Source organism: Mytilus trossulus, chromosome 10 (genome assembly GCF_036588685.1).
Source record: "Mytilus trossulus isolate FHL-02 chromosome 10, PNRI_Mtr1.1.1.hap1, whole genome shotgun sequence".
Lineage (NCBI taxonomy): Eukaryota > Metazoa > Mollusca > Bivalvia > Mytilida > Mytilidae > Mytilus > Mytilus trossulus.
In genome coordinates, this window is record NC_086382.1 from 73784006 (window position 1) to 73796908 (window position 12903).

Below are 12903 nucleotides of genomic sequence, written 5' to 3' on the forward strand. Positions count from 1 at the left end.
TTGAAATGGACAGCAGAAGACAGCAATCGATACATATATATGTATAAAAAAATTAGTAAATATATTTATCGAACTATATAACAATCTAGTAATGAATTCCTCTCCATCTGGTGTTTACGGCGGGCTTGAACTTGCATTAAGAGTAGCGAGTATTTGCTCTTTGTTGAAGGCATTAATTTGACTTCGACATGATGAAATATACAACGGTGATGCTACTGTTGTTTTGTGTGTTTGTAGCGATTTTGTCTCATGAATAACATTTAGTATTTCTTAATATTTTAATTTATTTTGATTATTAAACAAGCATAATTCAAATAGAAATTATGACTTTTAATTACCTACTAGGTGCAGCCATTGTATTTGAATCACTGTATAAATTCAAAACACCTATTATATTTATAAATCGACATCCTTCTCAAAAAGGGTTCAGTACACACTCACAAACGACTAGTATCTTGGTATTAGTACTTATTGTATGACGATTGTATATATTTTTATCATCAGTTTAGCAGTCAAAGAGTCGATACTGACATGATCTAAAACTAAATTTTTAGAAGGTTAAGCTAGCTATGCAGTTATAGTTATTGACCAATCAAGTCGGTAAATATCATTTAATATGTACGGCTCAGGTTTAAAATTGTACACTGAATTCAACTAAGGTGCTCTGGAAGGGTAATGTCATCATGCTTTCCATGCTACACTCATAGAATGACATAAACGTCAAAGTCAGAAATAGAATCACAGCTTGTTCATTTAATTTGAAATAGCGCCCAAATGTTTGATTCTGCAACTGATTAAAAATATTTATTGCAATATTTGTTTGACTATTAAATTGTATTCACATATAAGAATAACTAAAGAATACTTTCATTTCATATCACTGTTGATTATTATTTTAGATGTAGTAATCCTACATGGAGTCAACAGACATTGGTCATCTTCAAATAATTTATTTGCATATGTTAATAAATATTGGTTAAAATCATTAGTTTTATTTTCAATGTTGTCAATTTTTATTGCGACACGCCCACTCTGACGTTGTATATTCATACGCCAACTTTTGTGAACGTTGTTATTGTTAATATAAATAATATAAAAAGTTCCTTGAGCCTCATTTTGGATAGCAATTTATTTATAATGAATGGCAATAATTTGTTTTGATTTTATTGAACCATAAAACTAATTTTTGACTCTTCACATTTTACATAATCCGCTTCGCGGATTATTCAATGTGAAGAGTCAAAAATTAGTTTTATGGTTCAATAAATTCAAAATAAATAATAGCCATTCATTAACTGTTTGAAAAAGTATAAATTATTCGAAACACTAAGCATTTTCTTATCCTAGGAATAGATCACCTTAGCCATATTTGGTACATTTTTTTGGAATTTTGGGTCCTCAATGCTCTTCACCTTTGAACTTGTTATGGCTTTCGAACTATTTTGATCTGAGCATCACTAATGAGTCTTTTGTAGACGAAACGCGCGTCTGGTGTATCAAATCATAAGCCTGGTACCTTTGAGAACTATTCGTAAATATAACACTTATTAAATTTCGTGCATTTGCAGCGCTTTTCATCGTTAATCGTCATCAGAAACCTGTTGTTCAGTAGTTGTCATATGTTGGTTGAAACTTTGTTCATAAGCGTTTCTCGTTTCTCGTTTTTTATTGAAATTAGAATGTTGGCCTTATTGTTCGATTGGTGTTACACTAGCCATTTCGGGACTCTTTATGGCTTGCTGTTCGATGTGAGACAATGGTCCGTGTCCAATTCGTACTTTGACCTATAATGGTTTAGTTTTTACTAATTGTGACTTGGTTGAGAGAGTTGTCTCATACCACATCTTCTTATATCTATGTGTTGTAATATTCTTGTGCAAATTTTAGAACCGATAATCAGAAACCCAAAATTATTCAAAAAAAAATTATGCTTTCTTTCTTTGCACATATTTGTATTATAAAAATTAGACAAACTGCGCAGATAAATTTAATAGAGTAGCAAAAAAAGAAAAGAGCTTCAACAATTCTACAATGTTAAGTAATCCTGCATTGTAATATTTATTATTTATTCAATTTTATAAATAGCACTGCATGATCTCTCTGAGCATACTAATAACAATTTATTTTCTTTATCAAGACTTATCGCCCTTGGGTTGCTGATACCATCTTCATTCAATGATTTCTGTTTGAACAGCTTTCCATTAGGTGACAATACAACGATGTTGTTGGATTTCAGCCCGGCCACGAAAACATTACAATTGTTGTCGACTGATATTCCGCTTGGATTTCGCAAAACAGTTTCGTCCTTGAATTTCCAAAGAGCAGAACCATTGATATCGTAACAGATAACAGTGTGTTCCTGCCAGTTGGAATAAAAAATCTTATTTTCCGTGCCTACAACATAAGACTGGTAAATTGGGTCTCCTACATTTAGCGTGGTAATTCTCTCTGTGCGCAAATCCATTTTCTTGACTTTAGATTTATCGGTTGTGTAGATAATCGATCCATTAGAATGTGAAATACCAAACCCATAGCCTTCAGCTCGTACGCGTTTAATAACTTCTTTTCGTTCCCTATTAATGAATGTTATTTCGGCATCATCAGTGACTGCAAGCCTATTATCATCTATACAAGTGACATCGTACGCCATTCTTAGCTGCATTTTTATATTCACACTTCCGTTAGGATTTAGAAATACAACATAAAAATCACCTGTGATAATAATATCACCTCCAGGTAGTAATAAACACCCCGTCACGCTCATGCCTTCTGGTAATGATAGTTTTCGTTGTAAAGTAAGTTTGGCACTGTTAATTGTAGGTTTTTGTGTAACCATGAACATTTGTATTTCCTTAGCCTTTCGTTTAACATACGTTTTGCTTGCGGGTAAAGTTTTTACAGAGAAAGAACCTAGTTTAATATCACTCTTATCTATCTTCTTAACCATAATATCATCTAAACAAAAAGCAATATTATTCAAAGCGCCTCGTGTTTGTAGAGAAGTGACAGATTCCTCTGCTTTCTGCAAGTCCTGTTCAAACTTTTTCGACGCTAAAAACACCTGCATATTGGAAGCATTTTCGGTCATAAAAGGTAAACTGTCATTAAATTCTTTCGCACATTGTTGGTGTTTAGCGAGTTGTTCGATGACTTTATTGATATCTGTTTTATGGGTTGAAAAGGCTGTTTTTCGTTTTGCTTCTAGAGTATCTAACTGGTCGTTTAACTGTTTTCGTATCTGTTTAATTCTGTTTTCAATTTGATTGCTTTCCAAATGTAGCTGTCTTAAGTTCTGTGTCTTTTCTTTGACCATATATTCACAGAAGGAATGAATATCTTTGAAACCCTCTGACAATTGCTCAGTCAAAAATGATCTTTTTGTATTTTTTAGGAAATCATCTATAGCTGGCAAACTTGTACAGCGACTGTGTAAAGGATCAATACACTTTCTGCAACATAATTGCTCATGGGTAATGCAGTAATTCTGAAATGGTGCGTTATGCTGTTCGCAGTTAGAGCTAAATTGTCTGATGATAGGAGGTAATTGTTTGTAATTGACCATTGGAATGGCCATATGTTCTCGTGTTTTTCTAGCGCTCCCATGGTGCTCTGCACACTTTGAACAAAAAGCTTCTTCACAATCATGACACCAAACCAGTGCTTCTTCTTTGACACCTCTGAATTCACATGCTTCGCAGACAGTTATTGTATTTGACGTCATTATGCTAAACCTGTTTAATAAAATAAAACATAACTTCTTTAAAGAAAATAGAAAACGAAAATGTTACTAATTTGTTACCATACAGAAGTAAACAAATTTGTTTTACTGTATAACATAACTATCATCGCTTTTTTTAGGTCATGAGTAACACCAAGAGTTCCACAAGTATGACTGGAAAAGACTGTTATAAGAATCCGTGGTGATCCAAGTTTAATAGTGAGTGAAAAACGTAGTTAAATTGTAAGATTTTGTTTGTCAATCGAAAATGATTTATATTTTTTTTCATTTCATCATGTTGATTTGATCTTAGACTATTAAAATTGAGAATGGAAATGGGGAATGTGTCAAAGAGACAACAACCAGAAAAAAACAACAGCAGAACAGAGACGGTTTTAGGGGGGGCACCCCCCCCCCCTTTTGGAAAAAAATTGGTTACTTATATAGGGAATCACTGAAGCGTGACTGGAGCGGCCCCCTCTTAGGTCAGTCAGTGGGCCCCCACTTGTAAAATTGTCTGGATCCGCCACTGCAGAAGGTCACCAACAGGTCTTCAATGTAGCGAGAAATTCCCGCACCGGAGGCGTCCTTCAGCTGGCCCCTAAACAAATATATATTAGTTCAGTGATAAGGAACCCCATACTAATTTCCAAATTGTATTTAAGAAACTTAAATTAAAATAATGCAAGACTAACAAAGGCTCCTGACTTCGGAGAGGCGCAAAAATGCGGCGGAGTTAAACATGTTTGTGAGATCTCAACACTCCCCTATACCTCTAGCCAATGTAGAAAAGTAAACGCATAACAATACGCACATTAAAATTCAGTTCAAGAGAAGTCCGAGTCTGATGTCAGAAGATGTTACCAAAGAAAATAAACAAAATGACAATAATACATAAATAACAACAGACTACTAGCAGTTAACTGAAATGCCGGCTCCAGACTTCAAAAATGACTGAAAGATTATGATTTTATCATATGAACATCAGGCACAATCTGTTCCGTTAGGGGTTTAGTATCATACCATCATAAGGTGTAACACCACTAATTCAGGCCCGGCCAGAAAGCACATACCAGAAAGTAGTACATATTTAACACAAAATAGTTCCTACGCATGGACATACATTTTTTTGTAACTTTCAAAATATTTAGAATATTTTATTAATTTTGGTATCAAATGAAAGCTGCATGACTGGTGATCATTGTAGAACAATTTTTGACTGATAAATTTGAATAATAAAAAAATGGCATGAAATTTAAAAAGGAGGGTACATTTTGCCTTTTTGTCAGATCGGAAGTACCTGTTTTGGTACATCCGAAGTTCTGGGAACCAGTTCTTTCTTATATGCAATGTAAGGTATGTTGATTTTTTCAGTACAGGACACCAAAAGGTGTTGCTTTGACATGTAATGATTGCCACTTTATTTGAACTTAAAATAAAAGAGGTGTGCCTGCTTGAAACGGAGGAATTTAACATAGAAAGCAATGGGACCATGAATTAGTGGTGTACTTCCATAACATATATGAGAAGAACATAACACGTGTCATTCAGTTAATTTCTTTAAAATTTGTGGTTCATTTTCAAATTTTCGTAATTTATTTGTTGCTGCCAATTGTTTTCTTCTAATCGAGCATGCAATTCAAAATGACATCCACGAAAAGGTAAAAAGGAAGTGGGATAGTTTTGTCAAAAAGTGCCTTTGGTCAATGTTATTTAAACCCGAACTGTGAAAAACATAAAGATATCTTCAAGGTAGGGGATAAACCTACATATATGAAACAGTGATATTTGACATATATAAATATGCAGTATAAGGTGAACAGATGATAACTATCTTTATCTTTAAGTATGTGTTAGTGACATTGCCAGTTTTTATCTGTAACAAATAAATGAACTGAATGGCCTTAAAATTTGAATGATTTACAAGAAAAACAACAAATAACAATAGTTTAAATTGAGAATGGAATGGGGAATGTGTCAAAGCGATTTTGCAACAACCCAACCATAAATCAGACAACAACCGGCGAAAGCCATCAATGGGTCTTCAATGTAGCTAGCTAGAAACTCCCACACCCGAAAGTGTCCGTCATCATTTACACATCAAATATTCATTCAGTTTTAAAGTTTTAAGACTTATGCAGTAGCAAATATGATAGTTTAAATTGATATTCATACTTTTAAATGTGAAAAGAAAGAAGCATGGATGAATTTATGAGGATAGCAATACGACTGAAGATTCAAGTAGAAATATCTACAACTGGTTCATGATCGTTTTTAAAACTTAAAATTAATAAGCTTATAGTTTTTTTTTATAAATACGATACCAACCATACAGCGCACGTAATCACAACAACAACCACCGCCACAACCAAAACAAATATATCCAGGCTCATCAAATCCTGATATAAGACGAGTTCTGTAACCAATATTAGTTATATTATTATTCAGCAACATGACCTTATTTCTAACTACTTTTTTTTTTTTTAAATAAACAAGTTTTATGAATAAGATAGAAAAAAAGGGGGGGGGGTTACTGTTTCTTTTAAGTTGTCGTTTCGTAATTCTTACTTTACAACCACACTCACGTTCTCGTCAAGGTGTTTGACAAAATATAAAGAATTTCCGAGAACCAAAAAGTTTTCAATTATATTGTTAAATACCCGTTTTCGAAATATCTCAACATTTCCAATATCAAGTTAGATGCTTTGACTTTTTTCAAATATCTGGCATGGTTTTATTATTCAAAGTAAACACGATATACCCCATCCTCCAGGATAATAGATCATAATCGTGTATTGAATCACGATATTTTTTTTTCAATTGGTACGAATATACGCCAATTTGTATAACGAGTATTTGACTGCAAATTTGTTTTGAAATTTTGTCTTTTTGTAATATGCATTTGGATGTTGCAGCTGAAATCAAGATGCCAATACAAGGGAGAAAATTACCTCTGCTATGAATATGTTGTTTGCCACACCCACAATGTTGCACTACGTCATTATATTTTTTAAACTTCTGGGTACATTGTACAAAAGCCCTTTTTGTGTAACGTTTAGTTGAGCACATAAAAAAAGAAAAAAAATACATGTGTTTTTTTCTAATCACGATAAATGCGGTGACTATCATTTATTTGGATATTTAATATTTTCATAACTTACCTATTTCTTCCTTTGAATGAATTTAGTTTCGGTTTCATTTTATAAAGTATTTAAAAACAAACCATTTCCGTGCAATCAAATATTCCGGATCCGAATTTAATTTTGATAACAGTTATATGCAATTGTAAAACTGAAGCATTTAAGTAAACAAAAACAAAAATGTCTTTATATACAAGAAGTTATATTTTCTGCTTGTGCCTGTAAAATTCTTCTATTCACATACAATCGGACTGGCCATATTGTAACTATACATTATAACCAACACTTCTAGACCTTCAAAATATCTATAATACTAAAAAGACGAGGTCCAATTTGTCAGCCGTCATCACGTAAAATCGACGAATCAAAGAATTCAACTTTATATACAACTTATATAGTACAAAGGTGTAGATTAAAAATTACATCACTCCTGGTCCTTTTGTTTTCCACGTAATTAATATTGCCAATAATTAAGAAGTTCCGGGTCGAGTCCGATACCGATACCAATAGTATATTCACCTGTTACCTATTACCTTATCTGTACGTTCCGCATCTGACAGGTGCACCATCAAACGTTGTATTCAGGATTAATATGCTATATACACGGGTCATAATCACAGGGTTGACACTACTAAATTGTCAAATTGTTACCTATTATAGTATTTTAATCAGTAAGACTTTCTAAGAGGTTAACGATACGAATACTAAAAATCTGGACATAAAATAAGGCGTATAGGTGCAGTTTTAAATTTGTCAGCGGGTATGACGTTAAAACAGCGAATCAAAGAATTCAATTTTATTTATAACTAATATAGGACAAATCTGTTGATTAAAAAATACCCCATTCCAGGACCTTTTCTCACGTTTACAAATAACTAATATTACCAATAATTGATAAGTTCCAGTTCGACGGGTTCAAACAAACACATTTGAAAGCAGAGAAAACTGTGTATCTAAAAATCGGCATGACTTTTAGATGACAATACTAATACTAAAATAAGGCTTGCGCATAGTTTTATACTTTAATTCAGTCACGGCCCCGCGATATCACGGGTGTGCTCTAGTTAACTTTAAAGGGACACATTACAATGTCAAATGTTCTCAGATCGATTAACGGATTAAAGGCAACAAAATCGGAGCAACGCCAAAAAAAAATTGACAATCTTTCCTAAACTATTCATGCTGTTTGGGTCATTGATTATAATCGTATTTAATTTTAAAATAGAGCTCGACACGTAATATAAACTGCATGTTAAAGAAATTAAAAATAATAAGTCTTGCCAATTCATTTGGAAATCAAAAACATACCCCTATGATACATACTACAGATGAAAAAATCTGAACAATTTCTTGTTCTGCTTAACATGGATCTTTGAACATGCATGCAACATAAACGTGTATCTTTAGTTATTCATATACTAAATGAACTATTCCAAACTTGTCCCTTTACCAATGAACATAAATGGTATAAAGGAATTTCATTTTCTAGGACGCAACACAGAATACTCTCCTGATTCAAAGCTCCCTGACACTGGCAGATATTCCCTGTGTTGACAACATTTTGATACGTTTGATAGACGAATATTACTAGAAAAATCGTCTAATTCCCTTTTAAGTATGTCACAAACAAAAATACATGAGCTTACAAAAAGGAATGAAAAGAAGATAGCCTTATTTTAGAAAACCTCTTTCTGTTACACAGTTCATCTACAGACAATTTATAAGCTTTATTACTTTGGTGATCTAATTTTTCTTTATAAAAAACAACAGATAAACTACAAACGGAATCCATATCTCCAAGAATACACCATGTTCATAGGTATGGTTTTCTTCAACTAAAACCTGCTCTTTACAAGAATGTTTTAGAATCTGGTGTTCCTAGAGATGAAGTTGAAACAAATCCTTTGAAATTTTATAGACGCCATCACGACTTGGTTAAACGTTCTGGAATATTTGTTTTACGGAGCCGACGGAAATGTTAAAATTGTCGAAAACACAACCCCGACGTCCACATTTTGATGATTTACCGAAATAAAACGTTTAAACGGTTTTGGCTTACATGAGCAACACGTGCATCAGTATTTGACAAACTATTTAGAGCACATGCCATCATCACTGGTTGTTTGTGGGGATCGTGATGCTCAGTCTTTAGTTTTCAATATTTCAATTGATTATTAAATGTGTTGTTTTTAGTTTTTTTGTCATTTTTCATTTCTGTGTCATGGCATTGTAAGCTTTTTCGACTTATGAGACCAATTGTCTCTTTGGTATCTTTTTCCTCTCTTTTATATTGTTCTGTAGGTATGTTTGAACAAAGGAGTCTGAATGCAGAAACCAATGTTGACTTAGTTTTTTTCTGCTTTCCACGCGTACGTCTTTTACATCATCCTATTCGATTGATTGCATAATTTTATTGTTTGACGTCCCAAATAAAGGGTAGCAATTGTTAAGCACAAATTGCCACACTGCATAATGCTAGTGAAAAGAATCTTCCTCTCAGTTTCTTATATAATATTATATGTCATGAAATTAATCAATATCATTAATTCTCCGTTACCCATTTTCTATGGGCTTTTATAAGAAATCGCGAGCTTGTTAAATGGCTAAACACGTTGTTTTACGAGGAAAAATTATAGTGAAAGACGTAAGTGAACCCTTTATGTTATAATCAATTTCCCTATTGCATTGCAATTTTCAATGCCACATTTTGTGTGTTTTTATAAAATCTAGTTTGTGAAGGCTACATTGATTTTCTGTGTTGTTTTTTAAATGATGTCACTTTTTTTTCATAACTTTGGTCCATTGAACAAATTTTGGCATTACCTTAAAAAAAAATTGGAAGTCGAGGACTTGACTGTTTCTTTATTTTCTAAATAAATCACAAGATAATAAAAAAAATCATAATGAAAAGTGAGGATAAGAAAATGCAAAAAAAAATATTTCAGATTTAGAATAAACTATCAAATTGATTTATTTGATCTGACTAACTTGAAGCTGATCATAACTATATCGGGATATAAGAGAATTTTGTGATATCATTTATAAACCCCCAGTCATTTAGCTTTATAAACTAGATTGTAATGGTAGTTGTGTGACTTTCGTTAATCATAAAAGATGGGCGAAAGATATCAGACGGACAATCAAACTCACAGATAATGCCGTGACTATAAAAAAAGAAAAAAAAACAACAGACAGACAAATAATAATGCGCAAAACACATAGAAAACTTAATATTTAGCAACACAAACCCCACCGAAAAAAACTGGTGGTGATGTCAAATATCTTAATGGCAGGTTGTTTGGATATCTCCAAAAAATGATTTAATGCCACCTAAGAAATTACTTAATCGCATACGTGTACTACAAAAAATAAAGGAAATATCTCCCTGCAGCCAAAAATACGAATTGATCAGGTGGCTGTGCACCAGCTAACGATTGAGGTATATAATCTTTGTGTCAAGGTTGTCTTGTTACCTTTAAAAAAATAATTATAAAATGCAAAGGTTAAGTAATATATTGTAATACAAAGCAAAATCCTCTCAAGGTACACGTACATTGTTTTTATAAATAACACGTATGTTTAGAAACCGCATTGAAATGAAAGCTCTTTATTATCAAAGATTCATTCTTTAATAATTTTTCATTAGTATTTGATGTGTAGTACATTAGATTTAGACAGAAACCAAAAGCTTACCCATACGTTGTTTGTCCATTAAGGTGCTTAACTATGCAATGTATCTACATTGTATATTCAATGCTGAAATTCCTCTTGAATTCTTAATAACGATAAATGCGGTGACTATCATTTATTTGGATATTTAATATTTTCACAACTTACCTATTTTTTCCTTTGAACGAATTTAGTTTCGGTTTCATTTTATGAAGAACTTAAAAACAAACCATTTCCGTGCAACCAAATATTCCGGATCCGAATTTAATTTTGCTCACAGTTATATGCAATTGTAAAAATGAAGCATTTCTAACTAAATGTAGCAATCAATAATAGGAGAGAACTCATTAAATGTTATCCTTTTAAAAGAAAAAAACAATAGCAAATATGTCAGGAAAAGAACAACAGGAGAATGAACAATTGAGAAACAAAGTGCGGGAACCTTCTGGTGTTTTTTTTACATGTACACACTCGCATATTAAGTAAATTAAAACAAAAATGTCTTTATAAACAAGAAAGTTATATTTTCTGGTTGTGCCTGTAAAATTCTTCTATTCACATACAATCGGACTGGCCATATTGTATTATACATTATAACCAACACTTCTAGACCTTCGAAATATTAACTTTAAAGGGACACATTACAATGTCAAATGTTCTCAGATCGATTAACGGATTAAAGGCAACAAAATCGGCGCAACGCAAAAAAAAACCCAAAAATTTACAATCTTTCCTAAAATATTGATGCTGTTTGGGTCATTGATTATAATCGTATTTAATTTTAAAATGGATCTCGACACTTAATATAAACTGCATCTTAAAGAAATTAAAAATAATGAGTCTTGCCAATTCACTTTGAAATCAAAAACATACCCCTACGATACTTACTACAGATGAAAATCTGAACAATTTGTTTGTCTGCTTAACATAGATCTTTGAACATATATACGTGTATCTTTAGTTATCCATATACTAAATGAACTGTACCAAAGTTGTCCCTTTACCAATGAACATAAATGGTATATTGGAATTTCCTTTTCTAAGAAGCAACTAAGAATACTCTCCTGATTCAAAGCTCCCTGACACTGGCAGATATTCACTGTGTTGACAACATTTTGATACGTTTGATAGACGAATATCGCTAGAAAATCGTATAATTCAATTATAAGTATGTCGCAAACAAAAATACACGAGCTTACAAAAGGGATTGAAAAGAAGATAGCCTTATTTTAGAAGACCTCTTTCTGTTACACAGTTCATCTACAGACAATTTATAAGCTTTATTACTTTGGTGATCTAATTTCTCTTTATAAACACAACAGATAAACTACAAACGGAATTCATATCTCTAAGCTTTTAATTAAAGTATACACCATATTCATGGGTATGGTTTTCTTCAACTAAAACTTGCTCTTTACAAGAATGTTGTAGAATCTAGTGTTCCTAGTGATGAAGTTGAAACAAATACTTTAAAAATTTTACAGACGCCATCACGACTTGGTTAAACGTTCCGGAATATTTGTTTCACAGAACCGATGGAAATGTTAAAATTAAACAAAAATAAACGTTTAAACAGGTTTGTACTTATATGAGCAACGCGGTGGGCGAATATATACAGCAGTATTTGACCAACTATCTAAAGCACATGCCATCCTCACTGGTTGTTGGTGAGGATCCGGGGGTTAGTCTTTAGTTTTCAATATTTTAATTAATTATTAAGTGTGTTGTTATTGTTTTGGTCAATATTCGTTTCTTTGTCATGACATTGTTAGCTGGTTTTCGACTAATGAGACCAATTGTCTCTTTGGTATATTTTCCCTCTCGTTTACATTGTTCTGCTGAAACCAACGTTGACTAAGTCATTTTCTGCTTTCCACGTCTTTTACATCATCCAATCCGATTGATTGCACGATTTTATAGTTTGACGTGACAAATAAATGGTACCATTAGCTAAGCACGAGTTTCTTGCCACATCGCATAATCCTAGTCACAGGAATGTTTCTCTCAGTTTCTTACACAATATTATATATCACAAAATTAATCAATATCATTAATTCTCCATTACACTATTACTATGAGATTTTTAGAAATTGCGAGTTTATGAAATTGTCTAAGACGTTGTTTTCCGATGATTACTAATATGTTAAAAGACGTACGTGAATCATTTTAGTAATTATCAATTTCCCTATTGCATTGTCAAGGCCATATTTTGTGTGTATTTATCAAATCTAGTTGGTGAAGGCTACATTGTTTTTCTGTGGGTTTTTTTAAATGTTGTCGCTTTTATCATTATTTTGGTGCATTGGAAAAAATGGCATTTCCTTAAAAACATTGGAATCGGACGACGTCTTAACTTATAACAATATAATCCAAAAG

General features: G+C 32.5%; 1 protein-coding gene across 1 annotated transcript; it reads right to left on the reverse strand.

The window, feature by feature from the left end:
• Positions 1–1973: 1973 nt before the first annotated feature.
• Positions 1974–6911, reverse strand: LOC134686631 (uncharacterized). Its single transcript, XM_063546305.1, has 3 exons — positions 6880–6911; positions 6047–6134; positions 1974–3731 (listed from the first exon to the last, which is right to left on the reverse strand). Exons 2-3 carry the CDS (start codon positions 6109–6111, stop codon positions 2066–2068), a joined length of 1731 nt encoding a protein of 576 aa, XP_063402375.1. The 5' UTR covers positions 6112–6134; positions 6880–6911; the 3' UTR covers positions 1974–2065.
• Between the last annotated feature and the right edge of the window lie 5992 nt (positions 6912–12903).

What these genes read in the sequence shown, in the direction of transcription:
- LOC134686631 (XM_063546305.1), bottom strand. Translation starts at nt 6,111, where the DNA reads ATGAGCCTGGATATATTTGTTTTGGTTGTGGCGGTGGTTGTTGTTGTG. An exon ending in GTGATTACGTGCGCTGTATG is followed by an intron (nt 3,732 to 6,046) that starts GTTGGTATCGTA and finishes TTTATTAAACAG; the next exon opens with GTTTAGCATAATGACGTCAA.